The 17,088-nt window shown below is 42.5% G+C and overlaps 2 protein-coding genes across 2 annotated transcripts; one reads left to right on the top strand and one right to left on the bottom strand.

The window, feature by feature from the left end:
* Nucleotides 1-284: 284 nt before the first annotated feature.
* pdk3a (pyruvate dehydrogenase kinase, isozyme 3a) lies at nucleotides 285-8,560 on the top strand. The gene is made up of 11 exons (XM_080855608.1): nucleotides 285-598; nucleotides 1,920-2,061; nucleotides 2,313-2,384; nucleotides 3,168-3,352; nucleotides 3,557-3,646; nucleotides 3,787-3,864; nucleotides 4,057-4,133; nucleotides 4,368-4,469; nucleotides 5,350-5,463; nucleotides 5,624-5,737; nucleotides 6,209-8,560. Exons 1-11 carry the CDS (start codon nucleotides 496-498, stop codon nucleotides 6,350-6,352), a joined length of 1,221 nt encoding a protein of 406 aa, XP_080711734.1. The 5' UTR covers nucleotides 285-495; the 3' UTR covers nucleotides 6,353-8,560.
* A 2,009-nt stretch (nucleotides 8,561-10,569) lies between these two features.
* pcyt1ba (phosphate cytidylyltransferase 1B, choline a) lies at nucleotides 10,570-15,813 on the bottom strand (the record flags this gene model as incomplete). Its single annotated transcript, XM_080855618.1, has 8 exons — nucleotides 15,754-15,813; nucleotides 13,993-14,092; nucleotides 13,160-13,276; nucleotides 12,621-12,772; nucleotides 12,245-12,323; nucleotides 11,508-11,650; nucleotides 10,942-11,130; nucleotides 10,570-10,812 (listed from the first exon to the last, which is right to left on the bottom strand). Exons 1-8 carry the CDS (start codon nucleotides 15,790-15,792, stop codon nucleotides 10,570-10,572), a joined length of 1,062 nt encoding a protein of 353 aa, XP_080711744.1. The 5' UTR covers nucleotides 15,793-15,813.
* Nucleotides 15,814-17,088: the final 1,275 nt, after the last annotated feature.

Genomic DNA, 17,088 nt, shown 5'->3' with positions numbered 1-17,088 from the left:
GTCCTTCTTGAAACCACACTTTAAAACCTGGCCATTTTGTGAGAATACAATCCAATGTAGACTGTAATTCCAGAACCTTGTGAATCAACCTAAACCGTAAGTCAAAAGAGGCTTTTTTATTTTGACAGACAATCCTGCTGGCCAATGAAAATGCTGCCTATTCCAGTTCCGCATTGAAACCAGGGTGACTGTGAACCAATCGCTTTCGAGAGCGGCTTGGTAATCAAGGGTGGTTGGTGAGACTCTTGTGTACGTGCTGTACAGTGCAACAATGTTGCACTAGAGCTATTATGGAAACAAGTTGTATTTAACGTGTTAATATTTCATTATTCACTCATATCTGGATTCTAACACGTGCATGTTATTGGATGAAAAGAAAATGCTTCTCACCGATGCATCCAGTCCGTAAATTGCTTTCACAAACTGGTTTGTTTTTCGTCTGGTTGTAAATCTATCATCGATTGACCATTCTTAGACACTTTTCAGCATTTTACAATGAGGTTATTCACGTTTCTTTTGAAAAACACAACGACAAAAATTGAGTTTTATTCAAGATTTTCACCGTCCCCCCTTTCGATCAAACAGTTTCTGGAATTTGGTGAGTAAAAACAGATGTCTTCCAACCTAAGTGCTGTTGCTCTACCGTTGATAGCCTATGTTTGGGACAGGATGGCTAGTTCTCTAGGCTGTTTTTGACAGTCCAGGGACTATTGCATCATCAACAATTGTAACTGATCAATGTAATTTACAATGTATTGTTTGGTCAGTATGTTTTAAAACACAAGTAAATGAATAAACTATTTGAGGAAGATAAAGTCGCTTTTTTGATAAGCCGTGTTAAACCTTTTCGTTAGCTAAAATGTTTGTTGTGTTTTAACGTTTAATATCTTAAGGCAAAGAAACAAAGTATCTTGTGTATATACCGTTATACTTCACCATTTATTCATCTTCTAAAATGACATAGTTAACAAATCTATAAAATACATAATTACTTTCCAAAACCTATCCAATATCCTATCTATGAGCCTGGAAATGTCGATGTCATTTACCAGCACACAGTGAGATTAGGGAGAGTGTGACCGTGACTTGGTACAGTTTTGTGTCTTTTATATGTTCTACAAGACAGTTGTCATTGGTTGTTGGATCAGTCAATGTCACTTGTGAAGGAGAGGCACATTTTTTATGGGTAATCATTGATTCAGTCTTTGATAAGCCACTTGAAGAGAATGTGGAAGGATTGACCATAGACAACAAAGAAACCCACTCAGACACAGAATCATTTTGTTAAAATGGAACGAGACTCCTATCTTCTTAAGTGCCTCATGTATTTCAGATATCCGCCATTAGTCAAACATCCATTCAACCTATTTTAACACTAAGGACATCAATTCATACTTTCCTTGTGCACTGCTCAAACTTTGTAGAATTTCCCTGTGCATTCTCTTCATGTTTTTAGTGAAGCGACTTTGATGGTTGTTTTAATCAGCCTTCCTTGCATGACTTTCTTTCGTATTGCTTGATAAATAAATAGAACGAGAAGCTGTCAGGAAAGGCAGTGTGTGAAAAGGATCAATGAATTTGTTGGTCTTGGTCGTGCTCCAAGTTAATCCAACACCGGCCTAATCCCCTTATTCCCACCTAGGTTTGTAAACGGACGTGCCAGTTGTCACACGCATCTCACACTGATTGATCAATGAGTACATGTATCACATTCTCCACCCAACCACACCCCTTCCACAGAGCTGGGTTGTACACATTGTGCCCATCTAGGCCTGTGTCGGTTGGTCACTGAGTGAGTGAGGAGTGAGTCACTGAGTAAGTGGGGAAAGGAACTGTTCGGTGTGGCTGTTATCTGCTGTCAAAGCGTCTCTCACCCGCTTTTGTATTTGTTTGTTTGTTTGTTTTTTATTGCCTCGCAGGGAGGGATAATGCCTGTGAGAAAACCTCGTATATGTTCCTGCGGAAGGAGCTGCCAGTCCGACTGGCCAACACCATGAGAGAGGTCAACCTGCTGCCTGACAAGTTGCTCAGCCAGCCGTCAGTCAAACTGGTGCAGAAGTGGTGAGTGTGGTCAGCCGGCCAGCCGGGCAACGCCACGCTATGCAGGACATTTTTCTTTACCCTTTTACCTAAAGCAATTTGTATCGATGTGAAACCAGCTAGCGCCTGCTAATGCTTTTCATCACTGGGCTTTAAACCAATGACTGCTCCACCTGAGGTAGAGGAGGAAACGCTATTGCTTCAGACAGAGATTCTGTTCTGACCTCTATGTCTTTGACATGGAGATGGTTGTGGTGTGACTGTCCCTGCAGGTACATGCAAAGCTTTTTCGATCTGCTGGAGTATGAGAACAGGAAGCCAGAGGATCCACAAGCCCTGCATGAGTGAGTGAACTTAGCTAAAGTCAGTGACATGTGTAATGAGTACTAAAGAGCAACTATTTCACCGAAGACTATGTACATATCTAGCTCTAAACAGTTCAGACTGGTGGAGACTCAACGTGGTCCAAATAAGAGCAAGCATGCCAACTCCAGTATTTTGACAAGGTACAAGTGTGACAAATGCTCATACACTTTCTTCTGTTCAGAAGTTAGCTGTTACCCTGGCACATGGTGCCTTGTGATTCCATAACAGGAGGCTTGTGGCGGCTAATGATGGAATGACCCACAGTTTATGTGATAACTACCAATCACTTAATATTTTTTCCGTATTCATTAAATAACATACCTATAATGTAATATTAATGGCTGAACCAATAGCGTAATAACTTTTTGTGCATAAAGTAATAAGTTATTAGATTGTTGACTGGTTATTAGCTGGGTTTTAAAAAAAGAAAGATGATATAGTTTGAGCTGGTAATGTAATAATATACTTATATCACTGTTTTTGAGTTTGATTTCTTATCAGGTGTCAGACTGTTTCTTTCATGTAGCTTCTGAAATATCTGACCAATCTGACCCCTGACACACACACACACACACACACACACACACACACACACACACATACACACACACACACACACACACACACACACACACAAGGGAATAGTATAAAACAGATTTTGTCATGGATCACCACTGTGTGGAAAATTCCTCACACATTGACAGTTGTTTTGTTATTGTTGAGTTCTGAACTGTTATTTCAGCTTGTTTTGTTTATTCTAGCTTCTTGGAGATTCTCATCGAGATCCGGAACCGACACAATGACGTGGTTCCCACCATGGCCCAGGGGGTGATTGAGTACAAGGAGAAGTTTGGGTTTGATCCTTTTGTCAGCAGCAACATTCAGTACTTCCTGGATCGGTTCTATACTAACCGAATCTCCTTTCGCATGCTCATCAACCAACACAGTAAGTCAATGAAAATGTTAAACACTGTCATAAAACAGTAAATGTACAATATTACGGCAAATTGGCTAATGTCTAAGAATGCAAATGACTCATTCCGCAGGGGAAGTAAACCTCTGCTGTTCCATTTATCATAAAAGGAATGCTGTAGTCATGTGTCTAAAATCAGTCACTTGAGAGAACTTGCTCTGTGTGACATTTTCACAGCTCTCCTGTTTGGGAACGACACCAACCCTGCTCACCCCAAACACATTGGCAGCATCGACCCTACTTGCAATGTAGCTGATGTAGTAAAAGGTAAAGCAGGTCAAACCTGTTTTCCTTTATATGGAAAGAGTGCATTCAGCGTAGTGAAATGTCAAAACAAGTTGTGCAATATGCAATGTTGTTAGCATACCATAAATAATATAAGTTATGTCATGTTTTATTTATATCAGATGCCTATGAAACTGCCAAGATGCTATGCGAAAAATACTATCTAGCGGCCCCTGGACTTAAAATAGAAGAATTTAATGGTAAGTTGTAGTTTTCCCTCACTGCCTTGCCAACATTTTCTTTTAAACTATCCTTGAAAGTCCATGCTCAGCAACAGGACTGTGTGGTGTACTTAATTTGAGGTTCGGGATAGGCTCGTTCTTCACTGAGTTGTAGTTGCAAATCCAGGGAATCTTTGCCCAGCAAACACTGTGCCCTGTTCGTCTCTGCAGCCAAGGCCCCAGGGACGTCCATTCACGCGGTGTACGTGCCATCTCATCTGTTCCACATGCTCTTCGAACTGTTTAAGGTAGGTGACTCAGAGCAGGCAGATTACCCAACCTGCAGTCACGAAAACACTCTGTATCGATCAACACAAAACAGCACATGAGTGTCCCTTGGTCACCCCAGGAAATGTAAAAACACAAGGGGTGTAACCAGCAGAATCACAGTTAGCAGAACTTAAGCTCTCCTTTATATGCTTGAGTGAGAATCCACATTACCATCAACTGTTTCCTTTGGGACCTGACACTTATTTTCCCAGAACTCCATGAGGGCCACAGTGGAGACGCACGAGGACAGTAAGGAAGGACTCCCTCCTGTGAAGGCCAAAGTTACACTGGGGAATGAGGACCTCTCCATCAAGGTGAGGATGCTGTTCAAGTGCTAAAGGAACAGAGATTCATTGGTAATGCCCTACTTTTATGTGGATACCTTGATGCTTGGCATGTGTTTGTACCAAAAGTATACATTTACATTTAATCATTTAGCAAACGCTTGTCCAAAGCGACATACAAGGGACGTACAACAGTCAAGCTAAGAGCGATACAAAAAACCTTTTGTAACAATGACTTAAGTAATAGAAAAAACGACATAGAAAAGAAAAAGAAGTGCTATAAGTGCAAGTTAAGCACGAGTCAAGGTGCCAGTTAGGAAGGGAGGTGCTCTCTGTAGAGTTGGACCTTCAAAAGCTTCTTGAAGGTAGAGAGGGACGCCCCTGCTCTGGTAGTACTAGGCAGTTTGTTCCACCAAAGTGGAACTACAAATGAGAATAGTCTGGATTGCCGTGCCTGCACAGACGGCAGTGCCAAACGCCGCTCACTAGACGAGCCCGTATAGGAAAGACGTCCAGGTTTTGTTTTGTTTTTGTTGTTGAGGGTTTATGCATTTTAATTACCAGTACAGCATAATTGCAGACATTTAAGGTTTCAGTATTGTAGGACAACACTATACTGTTACACTTTACTCACAATCACAGAGGATTTATGATAGTTGTTGGTCCCTGGCTATCAGGCTCCTAGTGATGTTTCTTGATATATTCTTAAAATGTTATCATCAGGTGTGGAATCATAGGAATGATGCCGTTCCAAGGACATAACTTGATTGATTTAAACGTCCTTGTTCATATTAGTCCTATATCCAGGCCAAGGTCATTGAGGTACAGGATCACCACTCATAACTTCTGTATTTTCACCACCTGTACCAAGACTTTAAAACCTGAATAAATATCCAACTGAACTCCATAGATCAGTGACCGCGGTGGAGGCGTCCCACTGAGGAAGATCGACCGCCTTTTCAACTACATGTACTCCACAGCGCCTACCCCCAGCCTGGACCCCGGAGCCCGTGTTGTGCCACTGGTAACAGCCAACTTCCAAAACATTTAGCTAATGCTAACAATACCTTATCGAATACTAACAAAAGCCCTGCCTAATATGGAGTCCTTATCTAAAGGCATTTCTAAAGCTGTTGTCGTAGCTAGAGAGAGATCTGTGTTGACACTGGACTGTTTCTTCTTAGGCTGGCTTTGGCTACGGCTTACCTATATCCAGACTGTATGCACGCTATTTTCAAGGGGACCTGAAGCTGTACTCCATGGAGGGAGTGGGAACAGATGCTGTCATTTACCTGAAGGTAGGAATCGTCTCTCATGGAACACCTGTAGATCTCACTGGTAGTGGATGGCATTTTCACCTGGGATCCATGGCATGGTGGATCAAAGGCATATCTAGATCTCAAGACTATATCAGACAAGGGTTTTGTTATAAACACAAATTCAGTATCTGAAGACACAAGGGGCAAGTATTGGAAGAAAATGGAATGGAGTGGTTCAACATGCTGTATTTTGGGCATTTATTTTTGACATATTTAGATGACACCTTAGTCTAAAGTAGAACCCAGTAAGAACATTTATTTGGTCACAGGATACCATAGTCTTTGATGGTTCTAGGGTATATGTGAAGACTACAAGACGCATATGTGTAGGTTGGTCACATGATGTAACATGGGCCAATTAGAATAGCAGCTAGTATTGCTATTAGTATTAGTATTATTTATTCAGGTTCTCATTCCTAATAGACTGTCCTGATTGGTCCCTCTTTCCAGGCCCTGTCCAGTGAGTCATTCGAGCGCCTGCCTGTCTTCAACAAATCCGCCTGGCGACACTACCAAACTGGCCCCGGGGCGGACGACTGGAGCAACCCCAGCAGAGAACCACGTGATACCTCCAAGTTCAAGGCCAAAAGATAACTTCAAACTTATCACAAACACTCCCATCACCTTCTCACTTCCTGTTAGATTAACTTTAGCTGCTATAGCAACTCCACATCAACCAACGAAACAAGCAAACCGTCAGTCCTGATGTAAATGCGAGTTGTATCGGTTGCCAGATCTCACATACCCACTTCAGTTGTATCCTGATGATGTAGACATTACATCAGTTTCCTTAGACCTCATTGTCCAGCATGAGACAATGGCTACGTCTCCCCCTAGTGGTGTCCTCCCGTTAAAGCAAAAGGGAAAGCTGCCATTGTGCGCCAGAGATGTGAGTGGTGCCACATAATGGGGCCCCTGTTTGACTACCCCCCCTCTGAGAAAGAAGTAGGTTGGTGTTTCAGCTGAATACAACAAAAGGGCATTTCACTGGCAGTTGAAATATCCAGTCACCCGTTACCTTGACGACCAAACCTTGGCCCAGCGACTGTAGCTCACAGTTGGGGGAACCCAAATGAATGCAAGACAGAAAACATACCTTAAAGTGTACTTATGTACCATGGGAACAAAAATTCTGAAACAAAACTACATAACTTTAATAATATATATATATAGAAATGCACTTTTTATATTTAAAAAGAGGTCTGGTTTGTTAGAGAATATGTATATATTTATTTTAAAGTGATTTCAATTTGAAATTTGAAAGGTCATCAAATGTCTAAACCTTAAATGTGGTCATAGAGGATTGCACTGGATGGAGTTAGAGGTCATTTTAAAAATGAGGGAGCAGATTTTTTTTTAAAGTGCAGGAAAGAAAAGGAGTTTCTTTGAATGCAGAAAATCAGGACAGGTACGCACCCTCATCAGCAATACTGACCCTGCTACGCTGGTAAAGGTGGGGATGCAACAAGAGCGAAAACAAAGGACCTAGGGAACAATGCAAGTCATGCTTTCTACATATTCCACTCCACTCACCCCATTGCCCATGGGCTGGGTCTCTTAGCACTGGACAGACCTGTAAAGGTCCTCTGTATTCAAGGACCGATTCATCAATTCATCTCAATCGCTCAATGCGGTTTTCAGTCGTTAAGGTTTTTTTCAGTGGTCAGATTTGATAGGAATCTCCTTTTCATTATTTTTATATACTGCAGATTGGTTTGGCTCTTTTTTTTCCTTTTTTGCGTTTGTAACTGGATCAATTCCTGTTTTTACTCACCTCAAGGTGTTCTCTTTTTCCCTGTCATATACGTTTTGCCCCTTCGTCTTACGCACAGTCTCTGTTTTCTTTTCTGTAAAATATTTTTTTTATAGAGGGGATAGATTTATTCAATTGTGTCTTATTTTGTCATGTGCAGGCCACTGTTTGCTTAATTGGAAAACTACAGAGTGGACCTGTAAAAATAAGTCAGAATTCGTATGGCAAAGTTACTTTTGTACCCACGAAGCACCACTGCCAAGGGTTGTGCGTGCCTGATGCATGCAATACTTTGAAACGGATCTCTGACGTAGTCCGAGAAATAGACTCCATTCGCTAGTCATTCCAGTCATTTCCCCATCTTAAGTGTTCTGTGTATTTCAACAGGCGGTGCCTTCCCCTTCAAAGCCCAACTCTGGAACGGCTCTGGCCCCGAGTTGGCATTGGACCGGCCCAGAATTAACTGCCGTCTGGGTTACTGCCCTCCCGTATGCAGCCTCCTTAGCAAGAAGGCTTTAACTTTGCAGTCTGAAGACCACAGAGCTCCTGCCTGTATATTCCAAGATCATGTTGTCCAGAGAGAACAATAGGTGGAGGTTAGTATATCTGAAAAATATTTGAAGAAGGAAATATATATAGCAGATTTGTTTATTGTAAATTGTCATCTCTGACTAGTAGAGATGGCAATCAAGCACTTTGTTTGCTTTAGATCTTGTTATGTGTAGAGAGACTGTTAAGGGAGAATTTTTCACACACACACACACACACACACACACACACAAAGGGTACAATATGAATCTATGAAAGAGTGTGTTCCCACTAAGGCTTCTGTTTTCATTGTTATTGTAGGCTTGGCTGCAGGCATGGCCAAAATTTCAGTTATACCTTATCTATGTGTGTGTGTGCCGTAGACCTGGACATACCTGTACCTCTATATAACCTTGTGGTTTAGACATGGCATAACGTCTGGCCAATATTCCATATAAACACACACAGTTCAAAACCTTTGTTGTATTGAATGGTTTAGTGACAAGACCATTGTAGTGAATTTAGCAGTCATTAAATCAACCTCTGTAATAAATAAATATTCCACTATTGAAACCATAATCTCTGTGTGTGGGTTTGTTATTTGACAAATAATTGATTCATTCATTCAATACTCTGACCATTAAGGCCGGCCTTTGTTATTCAACATTACTACCTCTATGATTCATTCATTCAATACTCTGACCATTAAGGCCGGCCTTTGTTATTCAACATTACTACCTCTCTGAACAGTTCCAAAAAGATTCAAACAGGCTGCATCCATTGAATATTGTTTGTCTTTGAACTATTTATTTACATTTAAGCCATATCAAATCATACATAAAAATAAGATAATAAAACAAAAACTGAATTAAACACATTTGTACAGAGTGCAAGGTTACATACATTGCATACACAACATCTCTAGGTGGAAATGGCTTTGTGTATGTTTGTGTTTGTGTGTACAGTATGTGTGGTGTGTGTGTACATTTGATCTGATTGACATCATATTTTTTTTTAATGTGTGTTAAGAAGTATTGAAATAGTACAGCAGGTGGCCTATTCTGTAGTCAGACCTAAAGAGGATAGGATGAGCCACTATCCTGAGATCTCACCCCAGTGTGATCACACAGTCTGAAATCATTCAAACACAATCAGTCCCTCATTCAGAGTGTGCCTGATTGGATGGATATATACAACAGCATGGACACACTGCATGGTTATAATGCTTTCAAATGAAGGATACTACTTGATACGAAACTGATAACAACACACAAAAAAACAAGTTGGAATAAAGAACCTAAAATGGACTTGACGCAAATAATGTTTCAACCAACTCAATGACACCCCTAAAAAGGTTCTAAGTAAGCTCTTTAAAAAGATAAAGACTGTACATAGAACCTTGGCCACAAAGAACCTGTTTCTAAAACAGGCTCAGTTTCCCTCTTAGCTAATGGTTACTCACTGCTGTAATAGTAAGTTGTTACACAAATAGCCCTCAAAGAGTTCCACAAAGAACCTTTCTTAAGAGGGTTCTAATTAAAACAATTCAAGATTGCACCCTTATTGTGGAGTGTGTGTGACAAATAATTAATGGCTGAAGAGTGCTGCACCAAACTGCTCCATTTCAAGTGAACTGGGATCTCCTTGTTATAATGAGCCAGACTGCATCTTTGATGCATTGCCCATAATAGGAGGTCTCTCACAGTATTTTTCTATGCAAAATTCAAAAATGAAGGCAAGCAGCAGGGGTCATCTTACAGCTGCATACAAATCTATCTAGATCTCAACCCCTCATTCTCCCCCTTTCCTTCCCCTAACTCGTTCGTAGTCACTCTCCCTCCCTGCATCCATCTCAACTAGAGGCAGAAAGAGTTGTAATGGCTTTCAGTGTGATAACAGTACTGCATGTTCAGTTATTCCATTTCAGTCCACATGATCCGCCTTACGTTTTACTGTAGTCCTTTGATGTTTTATGGTTTAGCATTAGATGTAGCATTCAGTCATTGCTGCCGGTATATGTGTGTGTGTGTGTGTAAATGTGTGAAAGCGTGTTTGTGCTGACATTTGTGGAGGAGAGTTGATGGGCGCCACAGGCATGTCAGATGAAACAGGTGTGTGTGTTTGTGTGTGTGTGTGTGTGTGTGTGTGTGTGTGTGTGTGTGTGTGTGTGTGTGTGTGTGTGTGTGTGTTGGTGTGTGCATGTGAGGTGAGGTGTTCAGGCAAGTGTTTGTGTGTGTTGGTGTGGAGAGGAAGAGTTGATGGGCTCAACAGGCATGTGTGGTTTGTGTGTGTGTGCATGAGATGAGATGTCTGGGTTTTGGTTAGCATTTCTGTATATTTCTGTGTGTGGGGAGGGGATTTTGATAAGCTCTACAGGTAAGTCTGACTGAGTTTATATATAAATGTGTGTGTGTGTGTGTGTGTGTGTGTATGCCTGTGTGTGTGTGTGTGTGTGTGTGTGTGTACGTGTGTGTGTGTGTGCGTGTATGTGTGTGTGTGTGTGTGTGTGTGTGTGTGTGTGTGTGATCGCTCACTTCTCGTCCTCGTCGCCCTCACTCATGCTGCTGATGGAGGCAGAGGCTGCTTTAGGGGAGGGGGGCGAGGAGGCCCGGGCGTGAGAGTGGGCCCAGTGGGACGGGGGAGAGGGGGAGCGGAGCGGGGACAGCTCCCGGGGCGGGCTGCTGCTGGGGGAACCACTTGGGGAACCATTTGGGGAACCGCCTGGGGACAGCGCCTGGATCATCCGGCCACTCCGCTCCGCGAACATCTGCTTCTGTGAGGAGGAAAGAGAGATAAAAAGAAAAGAAGGAGGAAAAGGTGACGTGAAGCAATGCTGTTTCCACACAGGCCTGCCTATCCGTCATCATGGAAAAAACCTGAAACATTTTTCTTTTTGTCTTACCCATGTTCCATCTGGGCCGAACAGCTCCAGGAAGTTGCCAATGAATTCCCGCGACTTTTCCTCCCACTTCTGGATGAGGTCGGCACTCTTCTCCTCCACCTTGTAGACGAAGTGCTTGGACTTCTCCTCCACTGTGCGAACCTTCTCCTTCATACGGTCTACCTGGTTCTGCAGGCGGTACTTCTTCTCCTGAAAAAGACATCATGTTCTAACAGAAGGGAACTGCACTGTTTTTGATTGCGGGTAACAAAAAAACACTCTGCTAATGCAAATATAATTAGTCAAAATAAACATCCCGTAACATTTCACTACATTGAATTGAATCAGTAAACAAGCTATAAAAGAACTAGTTTAGACCAAAACAGTTTACATATATATTCTGTAGTCTAACCTCTCCAAATGGCACAACCGTAATTGGATTTTGGCTTATTTTATTAATCTGGGGGATTCATGAGTAATCCAAAGATCAAGGCTGGGATGTGGACGTGAGTTGGTTAAATAAACAGACACAATAAATAAACCACCAGTCTCAGGTCACAACATAGAGTACACAGAGTAGCTCTCACGTTGATATAGCTGACGTTCAGCTCCTTGGCTGTGTAGCCCCTTTGCAGGTTTCTCCTGGCATAGACATCATAGTCCCGCACAATACGCGTGATCAAGTCGGAGGTGGAAATGCCTTCTGTCCTCTGGGTGGGCACAAACATACCTGCAAACAGGCAGTTAGCGGATAATTATGTTCAGTTAGCAAACATCTACTTGCTTTTGGGAGGCCAATGACCAGCATTAATAAATTCTGTTTGCCATGTTGTCATAGCATGTGGTATTGCTGATAACTGATTACCGTCTCAGTTGTCTGATTAGTGAATGATAGTCTCATTCAAGAATCTACAGTATGGTGAATATTCAGCTAAACGTAATTACAATTACATGTATGTACACATGCGTATGTGTGTTATATGAATACATCATAGTCTAGTTCAAAAGTGCATCTTTCTCTACAATATCACAGCATTAATAGCATATGAGCACATCCCAAATCAATGTTACTCAGGCATTTAAAAGGTCTAGCCTTCAGCTTCGTTAATATTTCATGAGGTAAACCAAACCACCGACAACCAGAGGATATGGAGGCTGCACATGCCTCTTCTGACTATGCCGAACGGTGGTACTTGTGGCACAAGGCCATTTTTGAGTAATCCACCTGCAAATATGCTTTTCTGTCATTATGCCATAAGGTAGTTGAAATGCAATGAAATATTTATTTATGTACTGATGTGGGATTTCTAACTGCCCTTCTTACCGGCCTCTTTGATGTGCTTGTACACATCCTCACTTCCTGCTGAAGAGTATGGGATGTCATCATGAGCCACAAAGTCAATCTGAGACCACAAAATAACAGTTAAATTAAGTATCAAACACACACACACACACACAAACATACACACAGACACACATACACACACACACACACACACACACAGCTGTACGACTATAGTTATGCTCTCTAGGACTTGAAGACCAAGGTGTGTCACACAGACTATACCAAATCTAGGGTGTTTCATAGAGACTATTCACCCACAGAGACTATTCACTCAAAGAGACTATTCACTCATAGAGACTATTCACTCATAGGGACTATTCACACACGACTATTCATACACAGCTGGCATCCTTACCTTGTGTTTCTCCAGGAACTCTGGGCTGAGGCTCCACGGAGCGTCTCGCACCACCTCGTCCACATAGCGGCAGTGCCTCAGCGCCTCGTAGCGTTCGTCCTCCGTCATCACCGTGAAGCCCTTATACTTATGAGTGAGCTCATCACTGCACACTGAAACACGCAGACACATCTCCGTTTAAACAATCAGAGGAACAGATTTACAGAACAGAACAGTTTCCAGTTTAAAATGGAGTAATGCTAATGATAGACAAGACAATATAAAACACTACAACACCATCAGTCCCCCCACTCCAAACTGCTTTGTTTTGAAACAGTTAATCTTCAGAACGAACTGCAGAAAACATAATCAAAAACACAGAGACTATGAAGTCGTTTTTGGCAGTAATTAAATTATGTTCTTCAAAATTAAACTGATGTAAAATGTACGGTAGCCATTATGGGACACGTGATGTACACAGATCCAGTGAAATAATATATTAAATAAAATAAATAAAAAATGGGTTCCCATGTATGTGATTGCATGTAGCTATATCCTACCTCCTACTATTAGGTATGAGTTAGGGAAGAGGTTCTTGGCCTGCATAAGAGCACGAGCGTGACCGGAGTGGAACAGGTCAAAGATGCCATCTGCATAGACCCGCACCGGACGGTCCACTAAAATGGTAAGGGACAACAATGTGGAAAATGAATCAGTCATTCTGTATAAATAAAACTCAATTGAGATGCATAATAAGTATTTTCTCTTTATATTTTCATGCTTTATTTAATTTGTAGAGATCGTTTGTCTTACTAAAATGGCTGCTCCATACTTTAGCAAGAGACTCCTGTTTTAAGAGAATTAAACCCCTAATGTCTTCAAACCTCTGCTTTTCAAATACTCCAGAAAACGGCAGTTCTGTAGCTTTGCCACATCCCCTAGCTGCAGAGTTGATCCATCTTGTCTAATTGTCTCCATTGTGGGTCAACTCTGTTGAAATCCAAGCTGAATTGGGGAATCTGGGTCACTGGCTGAAAAAGAGGGAACCCCGAAACTGCCATCTCAAACCTAAAATGCTGGGAAGGCCTCAAGTACCGAGCCATTCCTCCTCTAACCAGCCAATTGGTACAGAAGAGATTTCGGCCGAACACAGGCACAATAACAACTAGCACAAAATGCATTATGCTACTAGTTAAGGGGCTTCACTCAGTGGGCATCTCCCTCTACCTCGTATGTTTAAACCTGGGCTTGAGAAGGGGATGACATAGATGTGGGTTTTGAGAAAGGCAATGAAAGCAGAGAAGAGGGGAGGAAAAGAAAACAAAGATAAGGAGAGGAGAGGAGAAGAATGGAGAGGAAAAAAGTGAAGAGAGACCAGAAGAGCTTTACTGACCAGGTGTGGCATGCCTGGCCTGCTTGGTGGTCAGTCTCTCGTGAGGAGCACGACACTCACAGCTCGTCTCCTTTGCGAATATAGCTGGCTCTGTGAGAGTCTGACAGGGAGAGAAGAGCAAAGGAGAAAGACAGAATGTGTGAGAGCAAATAGTCAGTAAGAAAAGAAAGGAAGTAAGATGATCTGAAGCACTGCATTATAACACTAATTTTCATTTTCCAGATTTTCATTTTTCATTAAATGTGTTCTATATAATTTAGTATGCAGGTGATGTTATTCAGCAGAGTGGATGAATTAACAGCAAGCCAAAAATGACTCACGATATGCAATTGCTCAGACTGTAAATTATATACCGAGAAAATCTACTGTGATATATATGTAGCCTCTGAGGCAGCTGGGTTCAGCCATGTCATCCTTATTCCGAATGTACAGTATATGTATCTGTTCTCAATCTTTAGAAAACGAATGTTCAATCCACATTTCCACTATTGATTCCTCTAACAGGACATGTGACAGGAGATCTCTACACAGGCTATCGATCTGCTGTCAAATTGCTTTCTGGAGGTCCTCGTGCTTCATGAGAGACTGTCTGACCCCTCTGGAGCAGAACTAAGGTACCAGAGAACTACCTTGCATAAAACGGACTACCTAGCACGTCCTAACATGCTAACATACTTATGCCAAAGCCTTAGACAGAGCAGAAACATCCGGAGATGCTAAATTTTGCATCACATGGGTAACTGATGGAGCATCTGACTGCATCGTCAGAGCAAGGCAAAAAATAGAAACATAAATATTTCATACTAAGAAAATGTCACTGCTTCCAAGCAATACGACTGTGCCAAATACAGTATATTTCCACCACAAAACAAGAGCTATATTGTGTCAAGAGAGCACAGCTTGACACCCGCACTGACACCAGACTGCTCACTTGTGTGGCCATCTGTCTGCACAGGATATGCCACACCAGATACCCTTCCTATTCTGCCGGGGAGCCTTTGTCCTTCATTGCTGCATATGAATGAATCACCACAATAGCATACAAATACCATAATATTGATGCCAACACATGAACACACATGCCCTGGTTTTTTAAAATGGAATTAAAAAACCTGCTCTGAAAACAGCTTGCCATGACAGCGCTGGAAGTAAAACAAAAAACAAACATACAAACAAACAAATACGCACACTCTCACTCTCATGGCAACAGAGACAGAAGCACCAGGAGGATGAGGTAGGAGACCTTTCCCAGAATTCAACACAAGGTGAAGAGGAGGAGCTTCAAATGGCACAAGGGCAGAAGATGAATAACCAGATGTCTGCATGCTTTCTGGGCGTACTCAACAGAAGCTGCAACCTCTGGGACATGCAGAGGGATTAAAAAGCCACCAGCAACTACACTAAAAGCACGACAACAACAACCACAGACAAACATGCCTAGACACGGAAGCATCACCATTCACTAGTCGCATCCCTGCACTGGCAGTCTCTTTGTCCGGATATCCGACACAAGGAGACTGTGCTAAGCTGTTTTGCAATCAGTATCGACACCTCTCTCTGGTCATGCTAACGTTATGTAGAGAACACACAGACAACACTAGGGACGCACAAATACAGAGCGCTGTTTCATAATAGGCACCTCATCCGGCATCCTTCTCTCTCTCTCTCTCTCTCTCTCCCATGGATCTAAACAAAAACACTCTCCCTGCCTGTTTCCCTGTCTCCCTCACACACAGACAGAGAAAAAGCAGCCCGGCTCACCGTGCGTGGCTGGGGGCAGGTGTGTTCCAGTTCCTCCATGTTTTTCCCGGGAGGCTCATGGGAGAGGGCCGCTCAGTCAGTCCGTTAGTCAGTCCACCTATCTGTGACTCAGCATCAGTATGTCTGTGTGTGTGTATGTGTGTGGAGCAGCTGCTTCGCTTATCCCTGGGTGCTTTGTGGAGCTGCCGTCAGCCTCCCGCACTCTGCCCAGCCCAGACGTGCCCCCTCCCACAGCCCCCTCATCTCATCCCCCTCCCACCCCAACCAGCAACCCCCCTCCTCCCCATTGCCTACCCGCCCCATGTCCCTCCCCACATACCCCTCTCTCCCAATCCCTGCATCACAACGACAGAGGGGCTGACTTCCGTACACATGCCTCGGACGCTCCTCATGATGACAACAATGGTACACAGCGTTCCGATACGATGAGAGATAGGCTGCTGGCATCCAATAAGAGCCCTGAGCCCTCAACTCTGATTTGCATGATGTGTGGTGATTGGCTGATGCAACTGTAGCACCATCACACAACAGTCTTCACTGAGCATCCCTAAGTGCATCTCATCACCCACAATAGAAGGGAAAGGGTTTACTGTACTTTCTTTTTGTACAGTTAAGTGTTATCAAGGAGGCAAATACAAACTCTATGTGTGGATATATGTTTACAGATAAGTAGCAGAACAGATACGTTGATTAAAGGTCAATGTCAGGGGAACATCATTGTTGGCTTATCAGAATAATGCATGATGTTACTTTCAATTGGCAACTGCAGAAGTGTCCATGTCAGCTACAGAAAAAAGACAAAAATTAAACACTTCAAGTTGTAAGTCCATTTATGTCTATTTTGTTCCTCAAATAGGCTCTGTTACTGTACTTTTTTAGTGCCACACAAAAGAGACCGTAAACCACTGCTGGAGAGATTATAATATGAACCAGCAACAGCCTATTTCATTTGACATTTTAAAACGTCTATAACCTATTGAGTTAAAACGTGCACCTGCATTTATGTCATATCAAAATGATTTAATTATATGCAAAAGTAGCCAAATAAACTGCTCTACCTTGCTCGATGTTTTTTGGCGTCTTCTTCCCACCATGATGTGAGCTGTAGCTGGACTCTCCTCAACTTTGTGCGAGTCTAAGGCTGCTTGCCCCTCTTAAACTGTTGGACACGACTGACGGCATGCCAACTGTTCCGTGTCTCCAAATGCCCATTGTTCTTCACTGACTGAAAATCATTGTGTATGCCACAGGCTAGTAATGGCTAGACTACTCCTGGAGAGGGCACCGTTGTCATTCATACCTCGACAGCAGATTAGCAATGGTTGGATCTGTTTT

This window comes from Sprattus sprattus (genome assembly GCF_963457725.1).
Source record: "Sprattus sprattus genome assembly, chromosome: 17".
In the NCBI taxonomy this organism is placed as follows: Eukaryota; Metazoa; Chordata; class Actinopteri; order Clupeiformes; family Clupeidae; genus Sprattus; species Sprattus sprattus.
The sequence above is the reverse complement of the archived record's forward strand: the minus strand, read 5'-3'. Positions and strand labels throughout refer to the sequence as shown.